This window comes from Papio anubis, chromosome 5, assembly GCF_008728515.1.
Source record: "Papio anubis isolate 15944 chromosome 5, Panubis1.0, whole genome shotgun sequence".
In the NCBI taxonomy this organism is placed as follows: Eukaryota; Metazoa; Chordata; class Mammalia; order Primates; family Cercopithecidae; genus Papio; species Papio anubis.
Genome location: NC_044980.1, coordinates 11,010,489 through 11,031,748, shown reverse-complemented (window position 1 = coordinate 11,031,748; position 21,260 = coordinate 11,010,489). Strand labels below are relative to the sequence as shown.

The following is a 21,260-nucleotide window of genomic DNA, read 5'->3' as shown; positions in this document are numbered from 1 at the left end:
GGCCTTTGGGTTCAAGCAGTGGGTATACATCCTTAAGTAACCTGATGGGGGACCCATCACACTACACATGTGTGTGTTTGCAGGGAAGGGAATCCTGAAAGCAGAGGCACTCCAATGGCCTGTATAGGTAAGTGCTTGCTTAGTGATAGCTAAATGCTCAAAGATTAGGGTCGTTTAATACAGGTCAAGAGATACTGCAATGACACCTGAGGCTATCACGGTGTCATAGTACACTAACATCTATATTATTGGTCTGAGTTATCAATGCAAGGTTTACTTCAGTTTTCCATGCTCTACTTCGTAATGAGAACTTCAAAATCACTTTCCATAAAGTAGATTATGTTCTTCAGAATTGCAACATGTATTGCAAACTATCCCCTAAAACTGTGGTGATGATATGCATTTCATTGGCATCTCTCCCTTCTAACCAACACTGAATATTACAAGTGAAGAAGACTTTGCAAATTTGATAAAGGAATATTGATATTTCAAAGCTATTTTAATTACATCTATCATTACTATGATTTATTTCTGTAATTATATTTTGTGTTTTTATCTTTATATGTTTTATGTTTATATTTATGTATTATAAATCTTCCAGAACCAAATGCATTATACATAATTTTAAAATTAAATCAAAGTACAGCTATTCATAAGTTAAAAAGAGTAAAATAAGAACATCCATTTACTCACCACTCAGCTTAGTGACTGAGACCTGACAAACGTTCCTGAATCTCCATTACAAACCAGCAGTCCCCACCTGAGATCATCGTGGTGACACACACTGACATTCCTAGGGTACCATTCAGTTTAAAGAAGTCACTTTTCAAATGATCAACATCCAAATATGTTTTTTTCTGTCAAGTTTATTTTCTCAACAACATATTTGTGATATAAGAGCATGATTTCCTTCCCTAGTCCCCTTTCAAAATTTCCTCTTTTCCAACTTCACAGAGGAAAGGCATTTCACTCATACAGTCTTCAACTTGCTGTTGGGATTGTTAACTGCTGTTCACTCACAGTTCTGGCATGAGTCAAGTGACCATCCATGTATGTTAATTTCTGAACTCTATCTGACTCCTTTGTCTTTTTTTCTATCCTTGTGCAAATATCACACTGTCTTAATTACTATAGATTTTTATAATAAATTTTGCATGTGGTAGTGTATATCCTATAAATTTATTCTTCAAATCCAAAATTGACTTGGTTATCTTGGGAACGTTTCACTCCTGTACAAATATTAGAATCAATGTATCAATGTTTGAAAACACCATGGATTTTTATGAGTGTTGCACTGAATGTATAGATACATTTATGAAGAATTTTATCTGAACGATTTTGAGTGTTCTAATTCATAACTATGAATATCTTTATATTTATGTAGAAATTCTCTCATTATTCTCAGCAAATTTTATACTTTTCATTGTTAAGATCTTGTCTATCCTTGTTAGATGCAACATAGGTATTTAACATGTTTTTGCGAATGGTGTTTGTTAAAAATTGTGTTTCGTTTTCCAATATTTTGCTGCAAGTTTATCGAAATACAATGGACGTATCTTGAATATGAATCCAGTGTTCTTGATGAATTCACATATTGACTTTGATAGCAGACTCTTGGATTTTGTACACATACAATCTCTTCTGTATCTGTTTCTTATTATTGCTGTGATAAATTACCCATAACTCCCTAACTTAGTGGCTTCAAACAACACATATTCATTATCTTACAATTTGGAAGATCAGAAATACGAAATGGTTCGCAGTGGGCTAAAGCCAAGATGTTGGCAGGATGCTGCTCCTTTGTGGAGACTCTAGTGGAAAATTTATTTTCTTTGCCTTTCCAGCTTCTGGGGGCCACTTTTATTCCTTGGCTCAGGTCCCTTCCTCCTCTCATCTTCAAAGTCAGCACCAGAAGATCTTCAAATCTCTTTCTCGCTCTCACTCTTCTGCCTCCCTCTCCACTTACAGTGACCCTTGTGATCACACTGAGCCCACCTGGACAGTCCATGATAACCTCCCCCTCTCAAAATCCTTAATTTAATCACATCTGAAAAGTCCTTTTTGCCATATAAGGAACATATTTTTATGTTATGACGACTCGGATGTAGAGATCTTTGGGGGAGTATCCTGTTCTCCATGCTTTCTATTTTTATAACTTTTATTTCTCTTTACTGCCTCATTTCACTGGCCAACATTTACAGTAAAATGTTGAAAAGAAGGGGTGATTGTAGACATCTTTGTCTTATTTTCTAGAACTCGGAGGAAAATCTATAGGTGCTTTTTTTCCAGTTAACCTTTATCAGATTAGTGATGTTTCCTTCTAATCCTAGTTTGCTAAATTGCTTTTTCTTTCTTTACCTTAGATGGGTATTGGATGCTATTAAAAGCATTTCTCTGAATCTATGATTTTTCTCCTTTATTCTGTTAATGTGGTGAATATGGGAGTTGATATTCAGATGTTTAAACAGGCTTTACTTTCCTAAGATAAAATTCACTCGTTTATAATGTATTTTTAAAATGTATCCATTAACTCAATTGGAACTTAATTATTTTCTTGAGGAGTTCGTATTTACATTTATGAGATAAAACTCATATTTTTGCTTCTCTGTAAAGTCCATATTAGACTTTGGTGTCAAGTTTATGGTGGCCTCATACCATGAGTATAAAAGTACTCTCCTTTTTTTTCTCTTCTCTGGTGAGTTTGTATAAGACCAGAATAATTTTCTTCCTTAAGTATTTGAAACATAATTTACTATTAAAGCTATCTTGTCTTGAGTTTCTTTGTAAAAAGGTTTTGAATTATGGATCCAATTTATGTAATATATATATGTGTGTGTGTGTATATATATATATACATATGCCTCATATTTTCTACTGCTTTTGGAATGAGAGTTTAAAGTTAATTTTAAAATTAAATCAACTAAAAAACAAATATAATTTACATTTTAATTTAAAAATTAATTTACAATTGAACTACTGAACTAGTCCATACCACCAACTACCACCAACTGACATTTTGTTACAGTTTCTAAATGTGTTATTTCAATGAATATCAAAAGCCATATTGGAAAGTGTTAAAATTTTAACATCTAACAGTCATACATATGTAACTGACTTGAAGAGGAAAACATAGTCTTTTATATCGACCCAGATATTTACTATTTCTGTCGCTCTTTTTTAATTTCTAAAGTTCCAAGCTTTCCTTTGCTCTCTTTTTGCTCTCTTTTCCTATGAGCCTGATGAACTTCCTTTTACATTTCTGTTAGAACAAGAGGACTAGCAATGAATTCTTTTTTTTCCTTTCACTTATATTCTTTTGTCCTGTATTTAAAAGATTTTGTTTCATTGTTTCCTGGTCTCCATCAATTCTTTTGAGTAACCAATGTATGTAACAATTGTATTTCTGTGTGTAATGTGTCCTTTTTCTCTAGCTGCTTTCAAGAACTTTTTTTCAATCTTTGGTTGTCAACAACTTCATTGTGATAGATTTTTTTTTTCTTTGTACAACCTGGTTATTTTTTCTTCCTTTTTCCATACCTGATTTTAAAAATTATATTTGTCAATTTTTTGATAATATCTTGAAAAGGCACTGGATTACATTTATTTCCATGAAGAAGTATTGAGTTTTATGTTGGCAACAAAGTACTAATGAAATAAATTGAGCTGTTAAGCCCTGGTTTTACACTCTCTTCAAAGAGATCTATCACATTTTCCCCCTATATTTCTACGTTACAGACCTCAATCTTAAAGTGTGCTTATCTTTACTTTTTTCATTAGTTTACTAGGGTTGCCATAACAAAATGCCACAGAGTGTGTGCTTAAACAGCAGAGATTTATTGTCTCACTGTTCTGGAGGCTCGAAGTCCAAGATCAAGATGCTGGCAGGGAAGGTTTCTCTGAGGTCTCTCCCCTTGGCTTACAGAGGACCATCTTCTCCTTGCATCTTCATGTGGCCTTTCCTCTGTGCACAGGCATCCCTGGTGTCTTCCTTTCTCATAAGGACACCAGCTGTACTGGATTACGGCACTTTTTCTTTCTTTTCTGTTTTATTTAATTAATTAATTAATTTATTTATTTATTTATTTTTGAAATGGAGTCTCACTCTGTCGCCCAGGCTGGAGTACAATGGCATGATCTTGGCTCACTGCAACATCCACTTTCGTTCAAGCTATTCTCCTGCCTCAGCCTCCCCAGTAGTTGGGATTGCAGGCGCCCGCCACCATGCCAGGCTAATTTTTGTATTTTTAGTAGAGACAGTGTTTCACCACGTTGGCCAGGCTGGTCTCGAACTCCTGACCTCAGGTGATCCACCCACCTTGGCCTACCAAACTGCTAGGATTACAGGTGTGAGCCACCACGCCCGGCCTAGGGCCCGTTTTTACGACCTTGTTTAACCTTAATTATGTCTTTAAAGGCCCCATCTCCAAATACAGGTGCACTGGGAGTTAGGGCTTCAACATATGAATTGGGAGGGGAACATGATTCTATTTATAACACCTGTATCTGATGATGTGCCTGACAACTCAACTCCATCTTTGACTTGTTCTAAACATTCTTCACTTCAGTTGCGCCTGACCACCAAAATCCATACCACTGAAGAAGCTGCGAAATCTTTCCTCAGTTGTTTGCTTCCCAGCAGTTCTCTAGCTTCTTGGAGTCTTGTTCTACTCTCATGAATCCATGACTTCATCAAGTTACTCAAGGCTCAAGGGGGTTATATTTTATTTATTTATTTATTTATTTATTTTTGAGATGAAGTCTCACTGTGTCATCCAGGCTGGAGTACAGTGGAACGATCTTGCCTCCCTGCAACCTCCACCTCCTGGGTTCAAGCAATTCTCCTGCCTCAGTCTCCCGATTAGCTGGGGTTATAGGTGCACATACCACACCCAACTAATTTTTGTAATTTTAGTAGAGAGGGGGTTTTGCCATGTTGGCCAGGCTGGTCTCGAACTCTTAACCTCAGGTGATCCACCCAACTCAGCCTCCCAAAGTGTTGGGATTATAGGTGTGCGCCACTGCACCCGGCCTCAAGGGGCATTTCTATATAAACTTCTGGATTTCCCTCTCTATGACTCTTTCTTTTCCAGCACTGTCTCTTCCACATCAAAGACACTTTAATAAACCCAGATTTAATCCTTGCCTTCTCTGTTCAATGGAAATCCAGATCTCGCTTGTACCACACCCCAGAAAATGTACCTAGGGAGAAAGGCAGTGCAAAAGTGGAGTGACTTTTGAATACTTTCTCTCTCCAGAATAGCTCAAGAATAGCAGCCTTACACTGGCTGCTGTCAGATGTTTGCAACTTGTTTTTATTTATTTAGTACATAATATAATATATTTTATAGATATTGTAAAGACTGTTTTTGTTGCATCTTGCAATTTTTATTGTACACATGTTATTTATCATTTATGTTAAAATAATTCAACTTTCTCAAGTAGATTTATTTTGAAGTAGTACAGATTAAATTATGCATAGGAAGATTTTCTTTTTATAGTTATTGATTTCTGGCTTAATGACACTGTTCTCTGAGAATATTCTCTGAATGAATACAATCATTTCACGCTTGTGACTTGCTTTACAATCCAGCACATGGCTGATTTTGTCAAATGTTACATGTGGATTGATACAATTTTATATGTGATGGATCAAATCAAATTTGTTACTAAATTAATTTGCCATATTTTTAAGTTCTAGGATTCCCAGTGAATTCATTCTTCTCACAGTTTTCAATTCTTCGGTGAATTTCTCCATCTTTTCCTTTTCATGTTTTTTTTCTTTTTCATCTTTTTCTACAGTCCTATATTCTGTTGAACATATTGATCATTATCATTCTAGATATTTTGTCTGCTAATTCTAGTATGTAGATCACTCATGGGTCTTTTCCAATTCTACATTTGTTAATTGTTTTTTGGTCATTTGCTCCTAACTCTGAATAACAGATTTTACTGAAGGCTGAACAATGAATACTTAAAAATTGCAGAGGTTTGCCTGAAAGGTTTCACCCCTTCCTCTGCTAGGCAGACAGATCACCTGGTAACCACTATTCCAATGAGCAGCTTCACTGAATTGGAGAGGAATTACAGTATTGTTACGTTTTATTCCGCCTCTGTTTTCTCTAGGTCTCAGGGTGCAACACTCTAGGAGTTTTAACTGATAACTTGAAATATCTCCCAAGGTGGGCCTGGTCCTGGATGTGAATGCTTTTCTTCTCTGCACAGCAGGACTGTTAAAATTGTATCTGGTTTTCAGAGGCTTTTTGTTTAGCTCTTTAGTCCTGTGCAGCTTCATAAGTTATCAAAAGTTTTGAAGGGAATACCAGCCACGTTCTCTCATCCTTTCTTCTTACCGGGATGTTGATCCCTTGGGCTTCGGTTTAAAGCCCTATAAGCTAACAAAGACTCTGCTGATATCTCTGTCTCAAACAGTGGCCTCTACCCAGGAAAAGCCTCAGAACCCAGCCTCTTTCACTGTATCCAGAACCGGCAGAAGTTATCAGGGGAAGAAGCAGACATACCACATTAGCTCGGTGTCCACATTCCTGCCTGTCTGGAATCTTGGCTCCTCCAGTCCTTTTTGCTTCATCTGGTTTCTGATTCATAAGATAAATATTTTTGTTTTTCATTCAAAAATTCTAATTATTCTTACCAGAGGCATGGAGGTCCCATAAGCTATTTCATCCTACTCAGAAATAGATATAATTGGAGTGTTTTTCTTTTCAAACAATTTGAGAAAACAACCTTCACTGAACCTTTATTTACCTCGGGAGATGTCATGTGATAACAGTCAAAATGTATCAAATAGAAAATTCATTATATAAAGAATAATCTAACCTTAGAAAAGTTTGCGAAATGGAATGGGAAAGTATAGGAATATAATTTTAAGTAAACAAGAGGATAGGCATTTGTATACTCTATTTTTTCTAGGTGGTAGAATTATGAGGTTTTTCATAATTTTCTGATTTTCAAAACTTTTTAAATGAGAACTTGTTACTTCTCTAATAAGCAAAAATAAATGTTTAACAAAATATTTACACAAACATACTCTTATATGAAATGCTCAATTATTTGAAAAATTTATTAAGTTCCTATTCCTAAAAATATACATGTTTCATCTTTGCAGAATTGTAAGGAAAATGATTTTTTCAAATAACCGAATATTTCATGTTAGAGTATATTTGTGTAAATATTTTGTGAAACATTTATTTTTGCTTATTGTAGAAGTATAATATACTTCATAAATAGAAAATCTAACTGCTCACATACATATTTTATGTACATAGACACAATCTCAGAGAATATGGAAAATAATGTTAAATAACACTATTATCAACATATAAACTAAAGCAACACATTGTATGGAGTAGAGAAAGCATATAAATATATAGACATGATGAAATATGACAAAAAGTGATGTATTTTCGAATTCCTAAAAATTTAGTGAAAGCATGAAACACAACCAGTTTACACAATGGAGATCCCCGTAAACTCTCATGATTAGTCTGCATGATATAATTACCTGCATGTGGGAGAAATTTAGTTAATGCTTATTTGAAACAAACGAATATTAAAAAGCTCACTGGCAAAATGGTATCTTCTAGGTGTCTTGATGACTGAATAAGATATGCGCAATCAGATAATAAGTGTGTTTTGATGTAGCAAGCCGACGAAAACAGTAGAGGTGAAAGGGATATTGTAATGTCATGACTCATGTTCGCCATCATTTACTAATTGCTCACTATTTGCCAGGCATAGAGCCATTTGCTTATCATAGACTGATTCATTCATTTAATTTTCACAACAAAGCAAGAGGCAAGATTTGGCTTATTTATGGGTAATAAAATGAGAGCATCAAGGATTTCATTTTAATGAGTAAATCGATTTCAGAACGTGTATTCTGTATAACCTTGAGAGTAACACTGGAGCGGGTAGAGAACATTAAGGAGAACAGAGATTGAAAATGGGGTATTTCATTTTGGGAGATAGTATAAAAATCATTGAGGTGGACTCATTGTGCAATGCTCTGAATGTGAATGTATTGGTCAATGACAATAAAAACCTCATATTATTCCTTCATTTATCTTCTAATACATATGATTTCAGACCATATTCATTTACTCACTTTGTTGAAAAAATGTTTTAATTTTTGGAGAAAATATATTGTGGGGGAAATACTTAAAATAATAACAGCTATAGTGAGCAGAGGGGAGACACTACAGATAACATGTATTTCAATTTGAGTTTGAATTTGGTGCAGGTAACAGAATACAACCACCACGGCTTAATCCAGTGATTGAGCTTTCCTCCCATAACAGGAAGGCAATACACTGAGGCACATAGACAATTAGGAAGAAATGAGGACATTTGTGTGCCTCATTTCAGCTTCTGGTGGTGATTACCTCTTTGCAGTGCTTCAATTTCTGCTACCCCCAATAACCCCAATTTATAATTAAACTCCAGGAGGATAAGAAATTTGTCATCTTCTCTATTGTTTGCTACTAATTCTCCAAATTTTGGCCAATACTGAACCACAGTGGATGGATGCTCAATAAACATTTGCTGAATGAATGAATAACACCGTCATAGGAGTTGCAGCAATAATAAAAGGCAATTTGAGTGCATATGTGAAGTTTGCAATCAAATAGTGAAATGACCCACACATTGATCTTAACTAAAATGGTTCGTTTAAATTAGTTAACTACTTCACAGTCTTCAAAAACATAGAGACACTTTCAGGTAACAAATATCATATCTTTTATGATTGAGAGCAAACAGTGTGTATTAGCCTCCCAAATATACATACACATGTACTCATGATGACACTATTGGCTGACTATTTCAGATAATTTGCTTTAAAATTTAAATTATGAATTTAAATAAGTATCATTACTCTCCCTATTTAAATGCTGAACAGCAACAATAATCACTTACCTGATTTCATTTCTCAATTTGAAAATTTCTCAATTGTTTATCAACGGATAATTCACTTAAAAAATTACAAAAATATTATCTTCTATTTGAATCTCAATAGCAACAAACAATGCCCTATTGAAACAGCTGTGACTTAAATGAGACTGTCATTCTCCTAAAATTGACATACTTTCAATTACAAAATAAGACACATACATTTATAAAAATTATTTTGAATTATTAGATTTTATTTCTAAAATTAAGTTACACTTCCATATAAAAGTATGTTTGCTTCAAATTTTGAAAAGTGATTTCAAAAATCGAGATATAGCACTTAGTATTTCCCTATATGTGATTTCTGTATCACATAACTCTATTAATGCACAGACAGAAGAAATACAATGAAGATTTTTCACTGCGCGTTGAGTACTGTAATTTGAAAATAATAAACTAATAATGTTCTGGTCTCATAGTGAATTTGAGGATTTAGAATATTCCTTTGTATAGGAACTATCAGAAGCAGGAGGCAAAAGATGGCAGCAGTGAGTCGTTCCAAGATCTAACATTATACATGTTCATTTTGCTTTATTTTTCAGTATTATCTAATTGTGAATTGAATTATATCTTAAGTTACAAATTATTCTAGAAGAATAAAAATCATAAATGTTTCAATCAAATGGGGCACTGAGCAAATTAAATCAAAGCAATCCAGGACATTGGACATTACCACTCTGCTTCCTAAATAACCACATCACACCAGCCCCAGCCGCAACAGTGTCTGTAGGGACTGCCTGCAGGTCATTTCCCAGACACGCAATTAGTTGATAGAATTTGTCATTGCTCATCTCAAAAATAACTAAAAAACGTTAGAAAATTACTTTCTTTACTTAGATCTCTACTAGGCATAAAAGATACATATATTACCTCTTGATAGTGTCTACACATCTACCTCCATTTTAATCTAAAGAGTAACTGATGTCCCCTCATCTCCCTTACCACCTCCCCACTGACTTCTTGAGTTAGAAGATGCAACGGGAAAACCAAACAATAGCAGACTGACAGAAGGTCGCGTGAGAACTAAGAACATCTCTTGAAATATAATGTGGTCTAATGGATATGATGCTGCTAATTTGTCTTGTACCAAGTACTCAGTGTAATTGAACTGCCTTTCTGAGAACTAAGATAAAAATTACAGTTAAATGTGTGCTGCAAAAAAAAAAAAAAAAAAAAAAAAAAAAAGGTCTTTCATGTCTTCCCTCACAGGACTCAGGATATTTTAATATCAAACTGGCTTTAACACACTTGGAGTCAGCTTGGAGAACTGTTTTTGCAGGTGAGACCAAGCCTGTGTGTGCATGTCCACACCGGGGTAGCAGGAATAAAAGCGAACATTCGTACTGTTGTCAATAGTCTATGCTTAATCTGCTCCTCCTAGCAATTATTTGTTACCTATTTAACCTCTGTATGACTTTTCTCCTTTACTCTTCCATTTATATTTCAACTTACTCCCAAGTATAATAAAGAATAGACTTGAATATTCAAATCATTTAAGTTTGTTGGATAATCTCTTCCAACACAAAATAGAAGCACAATGTTACTGAGAATCATAAGCACCAAATCCCTCTTATTACAATTTCCTGCATTCTGTCATGCTTATTTGCGTTTCAGAAACAAGCTCTGCGGAGGGGTGGGGTGGAGGAGATCGCAACCTCAGACAGTCTGCGGTGTTCAGGGTCATGCCTGTGGCATAATTAGGAGGAACATTCGCCCTGGCCCCTGGGCAGGCTGTGCTCTGCTTGGCTTGGCTTGTGAATGCAGCACGAGTGAGCCCCCTCCTGACTCCTGAGTCAGAGGGACAGGGTCGAAGGCCCAGAGGTCTTCCTTGGCACATGATTTGGGTTTCGTTTTTCAACAAGACTTTGAATACGGTGATTCTACTTGCTGTATTTCACAGCAGGGTACGCAAGGAGAAGTCCCGATGGGGTCAAGGAGCAGTCAAGCCAGGAGGTGATATGGAAAACCGATCTGAACTTGAAGAAGGCAATGCGAGATGCATTGGAAAACTGTGGGGAAGGATTAGGGTAGTGGTTCACTTTTGCCCAGGAAAGAAGGAGGAAAAGGAGGAAGAGAAGGTGGCAGAGGTGCAGCAGAAGAGGCCAAGAGAGGAGGACAAGGTGGCACAAGAGGGGGAGGAGAGAGAACTTAATCTGTTCAAGTTTCAAACTGGGCAAGGGTCTTTCTTGCAGGAAGTTTGCAGGCATTCCAGATTCAAATCTGAAGTGATTTTGCCTAAGGAGAAACTTTCACTACCCTCCAAAAACATGCCATCTGAACAGGGAAGGTGATGGCAAGATTGGGCAGGTGCTGTGGAGAAGACCTCTGCTGGACGTCGTGCCTTTTTAGCTCTGCAATCACAGGATCTGCAAGAGCATCCACCTGCGCCCAGCAGCACTTTCCGCCGGCCTCCCTTCCCCAACCCACCTAGCCACTGTAGGACCCCTCGCACCCCTGGCCCTTTGTTACAGGCTGACATCTGCCCCAGCAGAGTCAACTGTCAGCGCCTTGCACGTGAATGAGGAAAGCGGTGTTAACCTGGGGTTCCATCCCTTCCTCGGTCCCTTCCAGCTTTCGCCTAGCTCCGGAGCATCCAACCATCTCAGGTCCAGGGCGTGCGTTCCCAAGGATGCTCGGCCCTCTCCCAACCCGCGGCCTCCTCCCCTCTCTCCCGCGGCTGCCGCTGCTGCCGCGAAAACCAGGAGAACTGGAATGCGCGCGGCGAAGCGCCGCTCTCGCGGCGGCACTGGGCATGCTCCGCACCCGGGGCCGGTTTCGGCGGCGGGGCGGACGCTCCCTCACTAGCCGGGCGCCCGGGCCGGCCGCCGAGGCTTAGGTGGAGGCTGAGGCTGCCGCGCGCCGCGGGAGGAGCCTCGCCCTCGGCGGCGGCGGCGGCGGCGGCGGCACAGGTGGCGCGGGCCGCGCGCGGGGCGCAGCTCGGGAGCGCTCGGCGCCTGGCGCCGCAGCAGCTAGGCTCGCGCCCGCAGCTACAGCCGGCCGAGCGGAGCGGCGGGCGCGGCGGCTACTCTCTCAGCCCGGCCGGCTGGCGGCGGCGCCCGGAGTCCCGAGGAGCCCGCAGGAGCCCGCGGAGCCCGCGGAGCCGGGCAGGGGGCGCTGCGCTCGCCGCGCTCGGAGGGGCCGCCGGGCCGGGCGCCGCGCACTCGCGTCGGGAGCCGCCTCTCGCCCGCGGCGCTCGCCCCTGCCACCCGCCAGCATCCCTTGTCCCGCGGCCGCGCTCAGACAACAAAAGCGGAAGATGCTGCAGTTGGGCAAGGTCAGGACCTTGCCCTGAAGCCGGGCGGTGCCGCGTACGCCTCTCCCCGGACTGAGGAGCTGTCGCCGGCGGCGGGTGCATGTTTGCGAGGAAGCCGCCGGGCGCCGCGCCGTTGGGTGAGTTGCGGGGCTGGGCGGCCGGGGCCGGGCAGAGCCTCTTCCCGGCGCCGTCCTCCTCCTCCTGCCGCCGGTGGGGGTGGTCCTGGGCTCCCGGCCGGCGGGCGGGCGGCGGCGGCTGCTGCGGGGGTCCTGCCTGCCTCGGGAAGGACCGCTATCGCGCCAGGTCCCCCTCGGAAGCCGCTGTGCCTGGAAGGGGGTCCGGGATTAGTGCCTTTCTTGGAGCTGTTACCAAGTGGCTGCCCTGCGTGCTCCCCCTCCCTGCCACCCATCTCCCCGGGAGGAAGCGTATTTAGGGCAACACCGACAATGCTGCTCCCCGCCACCCAGAGAACATACCCGGTGCATTCATGACGTCCCTAATATACGGGAGGAGACGGGGTGGGGGTGGGGAGGACTTCCCTCCAGTCTTTTGCCCTTATGTTCAATGTCATTACGATGTTTGGCTAGAACAAAATGGAAAGACTTAGTCATATGCGTCCATGGCCATGTCTTCAGGCTCCCGCGGCTTGCCAGACCCAGAGCCCCCTTGGTCTATATTTAGCGGCTTCCGAGCAAGCCTTTGCTGCCGGCTTCACAGGTTTCGGGGGCTTCTGCGTGCTGACAATAGACAGCCAGGCTCTGGAAAGCGCCGCCTGAAAGCCAGGTTTGGAAGGCTGTGCGTGTGTATGGGAGATAAGCGATGCGAAATTGGGGTGATCCGTAATTAATGGCTGAAAGCGAAGCTGCTTTTTTCTTTTTTCCCGACCCTCATCTTATTCTGGTGTGTAATGTGTTTTCTTCGATTGCCACTCGGCAGGTTTGAGCCTCTACGTTCAGAATTAAGTCACTAGAAAGGTGATGCAGCCTTCCTGGTGTGTGTGGTAGGAAAACAGACTTGGGAATTTTTGGGGTGTGTGTTTGTGTGTGTGTGTGTCACAAAGAACAGTTACTTCCAAAATGCCCAAAGTTGTATTTTGCTGTAACCGTGGGGGTATGAAGGGTGTGGGAGATGAGAGACAGCGGGGCAGGTTGTGGTTCCAAGGTGTTTTTTTCTTTTCTTGTGTGCCTCATTTGAGCTTCTCTGGTTCGCCTTAGCTCTGGAAGGTGTTATTAAGATGTATTTTTACTGTGCTCAAGCAAATACGTTTATTTAGAAAACAGAGAATGTTATAAGCATAGTATTAGGCCTGACAGGTGTAAATTTTCACTTTTAAGAACTATGTGACCAATATTTAAGAGGCTTGGGATTTTCTGCAGTGACTTCCATGAAAATAGGGAGGTGATGAAACTCCCTGGGAGTTATCTCATTGTGCATACTTCATCAGGGGCTGAAGCTACCGAGGGGAGTCCAGCTCCTCTCTGCTGCTGATCGTTCACCTACATAATGACAAGGCTTCGGGGCTGCACCACTTCTAAAATCCCATGGAGAAGTGTTTGCTGTGACTCATATCAAGTCATGGCGGTGAACCTGTGCATTATTTTGGGGATTTGTGCTACGAGAAGTGTGACATATAGGGGCGAGTATCCTCAAATATGAACTAGATGCTTTAAACTGCCCTCAGCTGTCTTTTATTAACATATCGTTGCCATACGCAGAATCTGTTCCTACTGTTGTTGGGGGAAAACGTTAAGTGGTATCGTTACTGATCTGTGGGTTACAAGGGCTCAGGGCTTGAAGGAAGACGATTACATTCCAAGTTAAGTGTTGAAATTTGGGAGGCCTTTGATTATACTCATCACAAGTTAGCGTTGCAGAAGGAGTGGCAAGGTCTATACGGCTCAAGTTAATTGAATACTGTGATTAGTTTTTAGCAATATTGCCTTAGTTTCACCTTATTCACATTCAGGGAACTTTCCGAGAGCACTTTGAACACACCGTTGTGCCCGTTGCATTGTTTTAATATAAAATTTCTTTCAAAAAAGAAGCAGTAGATGAAGTAGCATACATTTCTCATTTCCTTTTCTTTTTCCCTTTTGAGCCTAGTGTTAAACATGAGCCTAGTCTTAAACATGATTCTTAAAGGACTAGTTAGTATTGCTCTTTGCCTGTGTGTGCACCCAGAGCGGCCGATGGGCATGAGAAAAACTACATGTACTGTATATGTGGGTTTTATGTTATATTGTGGATTGCAAATGATATTACCTGATTGAATGGCGATTGTAGTAAGTACATGAGGTTGTTGCTCTAATAAAATTTTCATAGTCTTAGGAGTTATTTAATTTGGTGTACGTTTGTGTAGTTGTATAACCCAATCATTATAGGTGTCACTAATGTTTTCATTGTTTGTAATAAAAGTCATGCACTGTCAAATTACAGTATTTCTATCCACTTTACATCTTTCACAATAGAATACAAGCCAATTCTTTCTCCTGGTGAAATTGTTCATCAGAGACAAAAATGAAATTCAAATATTAGTTTGCAAATGCAATTTATAGTTTTGTTAAATAATATCTAAGGATAATATTGCTTTCATAATGGCTTGTAAAATTAAAAATGAAGTTATGATATTCTCAAATATAATATTACTTTGGTATTTAGTTGAATATGCAGTGCATTTGCAGAAAATGTTACAGAACTTGCTCTTTTCCGTTTTGTCTTATCAAACTTCTTTTTTGTGTGGTACACATTTATGTGGACTTGTTGAAGGGGTTTTCAGAGTAATTTCATCAGGTTGTCTTTAAGAAAACATTAAAATTACATTTCAAATGATGTATTGTAATTTGTCCATAAGGTCAGTACACTATGTATGGACTAGTGTATACAGTTGTAACGAGTCAATTGAATTAAAATAGAAACTGTGACATTTTGAACTTCCAATGTTTTTTTCTTTATGATTAGCCACAGAAAATGGGAACACCCATTTTTGTTTTTTCTCTGTGTGAACATTATTTTCACTTCCTTAGAGGGAAATCCTTGATGCTAGTCTTACTCTTCCTAACAGAGTTTTTGTTTTTAAAATACTTAACATAGTTGGGAGTACGTCAACTTGGATGCCATAATTCAGGCAATGAACAAAAACGAAGCATGGACTGCCAATCATTTTCAAGTCCAGTACTTCAGCTGAAGGTGTGGTTCTTTCCTGGGTGATTTACAAGTGAAATACACCGCCAAGCCAAATTCATTGTTGGCTTCCATGATGGTTTTCCTCATTCATCTTCTGAAGGTGTTCTCCCGTCCACAGTACTTTGATAGCTTTCTGGTGTGTGAAAAGTTAATTTGAGTGGGAACAGTTCATGAGACTTGTTGCTAGCTTGAAGTTATCTGATTATATGCCAAAGCAACAGCTTTTTATATTAATATAAAATATTAAACTTGTCATCAGTAAATAGTTTCTATCACATTGTCTGCCAATCCAGCCTACTGATTAACAAACTGCCTGGTTGGGTTTAATGAACTCAGTTATAGTCACAAACAGTACCTCCACACAGGGAACTCACAGAAATATTTTATCATACTGTGCTTTTTAGTCCATTAAATGTTAAGACTCATAGCAAAAATCTGCAGTTATGACACCTCCAGTTGTTTATTTTTGATCACATAGCAGTTAAGTGCAATTCCAAGCTCTGAATCATGGTTAATTGATTTGTAGGAAGTGTCTTAGCTATGTTAGGATATCGAAGTTGTACTCTGTATCTATTCGTTTTTTGACAAATTGGAAATAATCATTAAATAAGTGAAACAATGCTTCCTAGAAACTTCCATCTTAGATAAATTTTCACCTGTCTCTCTTGGCACATGACTTGCAAAATGAATTACATATATTGAAACTTATTTTATTAGTTTCCTGTATATTATATATTACATTATTTTGTAATAAAGTTACATACACACACACACACACACATATACACACGTTGTATGTCAGAGTCCAACTATATCTCTAGAAATATATTTGTGATCTAAAATGACAATTATTGGAAAAATAAGTTTGCATAGTGTAATACTGTTTTGCATTCTCCTTCTGGTGGGTACAGAGATGTGGAGAGAGCACTGGCTTTTGGTGGATTCCAGCCCTATCTCTTCTTAGCTGTGTATCCCTTACCATTTATGTGATCCTCAGTTGTTAACTCAGTTTCTTCAGCTGTAAAATGGGTACAATAAGACAGAATATCTTAAAAGATTTCTTTGAGGATAAAGTGAGTAAGAGCATGGATAAGTGGCTTGTAAATTGTAACATTTATGTAAACACAAGAAATCAATATATACATTTTAAGACAGGTACTAAATATTTTATATATATATAATTAAATAGGTTATCTAGGTTACCATCCTTTCTAACAAAGGGTATTAAATGGCTATAATTTCCCTACCCCTACCCCATTGTAATATTGCTTCATTATGCAGATTTGCATATACAATATGCTAAACTTTCTGTTGTGAAACATACCAGCCCTTTATATATTAAAGTATATAACAGTTAAGCTAAAGGAGGAGTAACTTATGTCTCCCAACACCATTATTAAAAAAGATTCTAATCTAGTAGAAATTATAAAACTTTGATATTCTCTATTAGTGTTATATTAGTCACCTGATTAAGATCAAATTTTCTACAAAGATTAATGTTATACAAAGACTGTCATAGACAGTTTAATAAGCATCACTCTCTGTGAGGTCAGATATTACACATCTGCTCTGTTGAGAACCACAGAGCATGAATCTCATCATAATGTCATATTATGACAGAGAAAAAAGAAACAAACAGTGAATGTATTACATAAAGGGAAGACCCCCTCCCCAATTAAACTCAAGTGCTTGAAGAGAAATTAAAAGTGTATGAATTGGTACCTCTTTGAAAATAGATGGTCATTTTCGCTTTTGTTTCACTCTTAAGAGCTGCAGTGAAGACAAAAAAGTGCCCAGCTCTTCCAGGTTTGAAGATGCCCAGGTCCTTGGGATGATCAAACCCAGAGGGGCTTGATTTAGAACTGTGATCTTCAGCAACATAATTTTTAGGATAATCACAATTCAGTGTATCTTGGAATTTGTTTCAGAATGTGACCTGTATAACGGGGAACAAATTTATCTTCACTCAAAAACATTTTGACAATAAATGTAGTTATTTGTATTCAATGTTATGTGTTGGGAACTGCCAATTATAAGTTACCAGAGCAAAATACATGTTACGATAAAAGACCTTACTGGTTGGTTGGTTTGTTTTTGGATAAAAGTAAGCAGGTGAGCCAATTATATTTGGTTAAATAAATATATGTAACATTTCTACAAGTTTTGAATGATACAGAAATGTTACTGAATAGGATGTTTACTTTATAACAGTAGATGATGGGGGAACAATTAATTTGATCATTGATATTAGAAAATACACTTCTCTTGCCTAGGTAAAGACCAGAGTTTTCTCATTGGTAACATTTTTGGTTTGACACATGTGATTATCGCAACTGTCATTAGAAATTTTGTCCAGTAGATATGTATAAAGAAAACTGCATTTTGTGCATGTTTTATGCAGTTCGTTCTTTTGGTTTAGGAACCTCCTTATAATGTAAAAATACTTTATTGTATTATCTCTTTGCATTTAAATATGCAATAACATAAAGCACAGAAAGGTATATATTTACTTTAAGAGTTATAAAATGTGCAGGAATGTGGGTTGTTGGTGTCCTTAAGGAATCAAATAAATATCTAGCTCTCCTCCTCCCCACTCCCCATCTGAGCAAGTTGGGATATTGGAAGGGAAAAAGATAAGTAAGTGACTGCCATGAGCAAAAACATCAGTTTTGATTAGACATAGCTTGATGTGGCAGTTGAATGACATCCCAGGTCGTCGGCCTTCTTTCCCTCCTCCCTCCCCACAGGGACAGAGCTTTTTCTGAGCTGGCAGAACCAAGCCTTGCTCTCTGCAGGGAAGATGATCTCCAGAGGAAGAGAGAAGAAGCAAGGCAAGCTGCTCCTTTATTCTTCCGAGGCAGAGAAAGTGAAAAGCTGGAGAGAGGCCAGCCGTGTTACATTAATTAAGTTCCCTTCGCCTGAAAGGAAATATCAGAATAGAGAAGAAGTGTTCCCCATTGGCATGGTTTATAAAGAATTCTAGTTGATAGAATTCTGGATATAGTAGCTTTCACAGTGCTTTGCATGGTAGTTGAGCTCTTTAAATATTTCATGGTATTTTGACACCACATCAAGAAATATCAAGGTAGTGTCTAATGCCCTGGTTGATTTACAACAAGTATGGTCCATGAAATTCAGCAGATTTATGTATAGCCAACTTTAAAATAACTTACCCTTGACATTCTTCCCCTATTTCTCATGTTGTTCTTTAACTGCCAATAATTGGATCACTTTGTAAGTGGTGAGTATTAGACACAAAAAAGACGATGTCAAAATCTGACTTCCCAAACCATATATAAGTGATCCAGGCTAGCTATTATTCACAGCTTTTTTTTACCTCAGTGTAAATGATTAGGTTTTAGTGGCTGTTTGATGTTTCGCAACTAATAGGAGGAATCATGGACACAGTAAAGAAAGAAGAGAAAGATTGCATTTCTAAATAGATATGATTTGACTCTAAGCATAACTACTCAACCTAAAAATGCTCACTTTTAAAAATAAATTTTATTCTCTATCACATATTTTATTTGGACTTTCAAATATTAGAGTAATATAGCAGTCATTACCTTCAACAGTATAGAATAATGTAATTTCCAGAAAGAGCAACCTTTTTGGTAGCTCCAAATGTAAAAGAGCCACAGTTCAATCTCTCATCTCGAACAAAATCTTCACTGGTGTGGAGCCTTGTTCATGGGGTCATGGAGAAACTGAATAAGGAGGAAGAGGAATCCTCCAGAAAGACAGAGAGGTGTTATATAAAAAGTCTCAGAGACAATAAAAATTATCTCATTAACGCAGGACATGGAAGGTTGATGCAGAAAGGCTGGGGCTTGTAGCATCTGAATTGGATTATTCGTGTTGCTTAACTTGGGTTGAAAAAGGGTAATGTTAAATTCATAGCAGGTGCATAGATATATTATGGCACCTCTAGCCAAAGAAATATGCAATTATGAATTACGTTTTCAGATTAGCTAATTATATGAGAACTGTTCATAATACTAAAGCTAAGAAGATAATCAAGGCAAATAACTATATTGAATGTGATACCCAGCACATATACCCACTCAAAAATGTGAGAACACAGTGTTTATGTCAGGGTTTCAAGAGTTGTATTCTTTATATATTACTTTTCCACTAAATATATTATAGTTTTTTATATATATAGCATTATGCAGAAGAAAAGCATGCCTTTCCATTCTCGAAAAGAATAGTGTATATTTATTTTGGGGTGAAGTTTATTAATTAGCTGAATGCATGACTTAAAGTTAACAAAAGTCATTCATCATGGAATGTAGATTACACAGATTTTGTTCATCCATACTTATGTTTTCTCTCCTTTAAATTTGAGATTTGTTTGTTTTCAAAAGTAATGCATGCTCATTGAAAATTCAAAAATACAGAAATGATTAAAAGAAGTTAAAATTCATGCATGGTTGCAAGCCTCAAAAATGACTATATTTTTAGCAGAAATGTCAGGCGATACACATTTTTAAGTTTAGAAAAAATTTTTCATATTCTGTTTAGTTACCTATTAACATCTCATATAATTAGCATTTTTACTGTTTTTTTTTTTTTTCCCCCATAGCTTTATGTAACATTATTTACTTACATCAGTCTGTTTTGGAGATTGATGACATTTTCATTTTTGGTAGTTATATTTAATGCTATAATTAAGATCCTAATAACTAAATAGTCATCATCAGATTATTTACTCTAGATTACTTCCTAGAAATTGATGTTTTCAAGGTTGTTGATATATGTTGTTCATTTGTCTTCCAGAAAGATTATATAATTTGTGTTTCTCTCAGCAACACAGGAGTGTGCCAATTTTCCCGTGATTTCAACAACATTGGGTGTTGTAATGAGAAAAAAAAACTTCCAGTTACATAGGGGAAATATTGTGTTTTCCTCTAATTCATTAGCTTCTCTATTAATATTTCTGAGGTTAAATATTGTATAATTTTGTCCACATCTAATTTTTTGTGAATTATCTTTTTATATCTTATACACATTTCTCAATTTATCTATGTTCCGTTTTAAAAATTTATTTATATTGTTTGTCTATAGTAATTATATCACTCTTTGTCATGTCTTAACAGCTTATATATCATTTTATTTGTTCCTATTTTGGGAGCATAATTCTAAAGCTTGAAGTTAAACTTATTTACTTGTCCTACAGGAGTTCTTCTTTGAGGAAACATTTTACTGCTTGCTGATTTCATGTGTCTCAGTAGTAAATACAGCAGTGGAGCAAATGGTTGAGAAAATAGCTTCAAAGCTGTACCCCAGCTGACTGAGTTCATATCCCAACTTTATCATTTTCTTAGTGAGTGGATATTTTACCACTAAGTGTCATTGTTAACACAGGGGAAACAATAATTCCTGTGTCTTCAGGTTGTTGTGAGGGTGAATTAAGAGACCATGGACTTAAAATACATAGCAGAGTATGTGGTGTATTCACTATTACAACACACACTAGCTCTTTGCGCTGTGAAATAACACAGATGCCAGATGCTTTTCTGTAATTCTGGCCTTTGCTTTTCCCAGACGAGGCATAGTTACGCACCTGCACAGACTCCAGGACCACTGTGTGAAAAGGCAAGATGTTTGTGGCAGTCTGGGGCTCATGGGTGCAAGTGCTTTGTGTGTGGTTCTGGCAGTTTACTGTGTATTCTTCAGGGGTGCCTCACTTCTCAAGTTCAAGTTCCTTGGGAAGAGTCAGGACACTGTTTTTAGGCAAACACAGGATTTTTTACCTTCTCCCCCTGCTCCCAGGCACACACGCCTTCTCTCTGGTCACATAGGACCATGCTTCTCCCCAGCCCCACTCCATACTGGTAATCTGTCTTTTAAAATAATT

At 38.3% G+C, this 21,260-nt stretch overlaps 1 protein-coding gene across 3 annotated transcripts in view; it reads left to right on the top strand.

Moving 5' to 3' along the window:
• The first annotated feature begins 11,728 nt into the window (after window positions 1-11,728).
• The window catches only part of CTNND2 (catenin delta 2), a 942,602-nt gene continuing 933,070 nt past the window's right edge, over window positions 11,729-21,260 (top strand). Inside the window, exon 1 of one of the 3 annotated variants that reach the window (XM_031666708.1) lies at window positions 11,729-12,354. In XM_031666708.1, coding sequence (XP_031522568.1) covers window positions 12,318-12,354 — 37 coding nt within the window. In that variant the 5' untranslated portion in view covers window positions 11,729-12,317. Of the gene's footprint in view, window positions 12,355-12,527; window positions 13,001-21,260 lie in introns of those variants that run through there. The other 2 variants (XM_031666706.1, XM_031666707.1) reach the window with 2 other exon arrangements.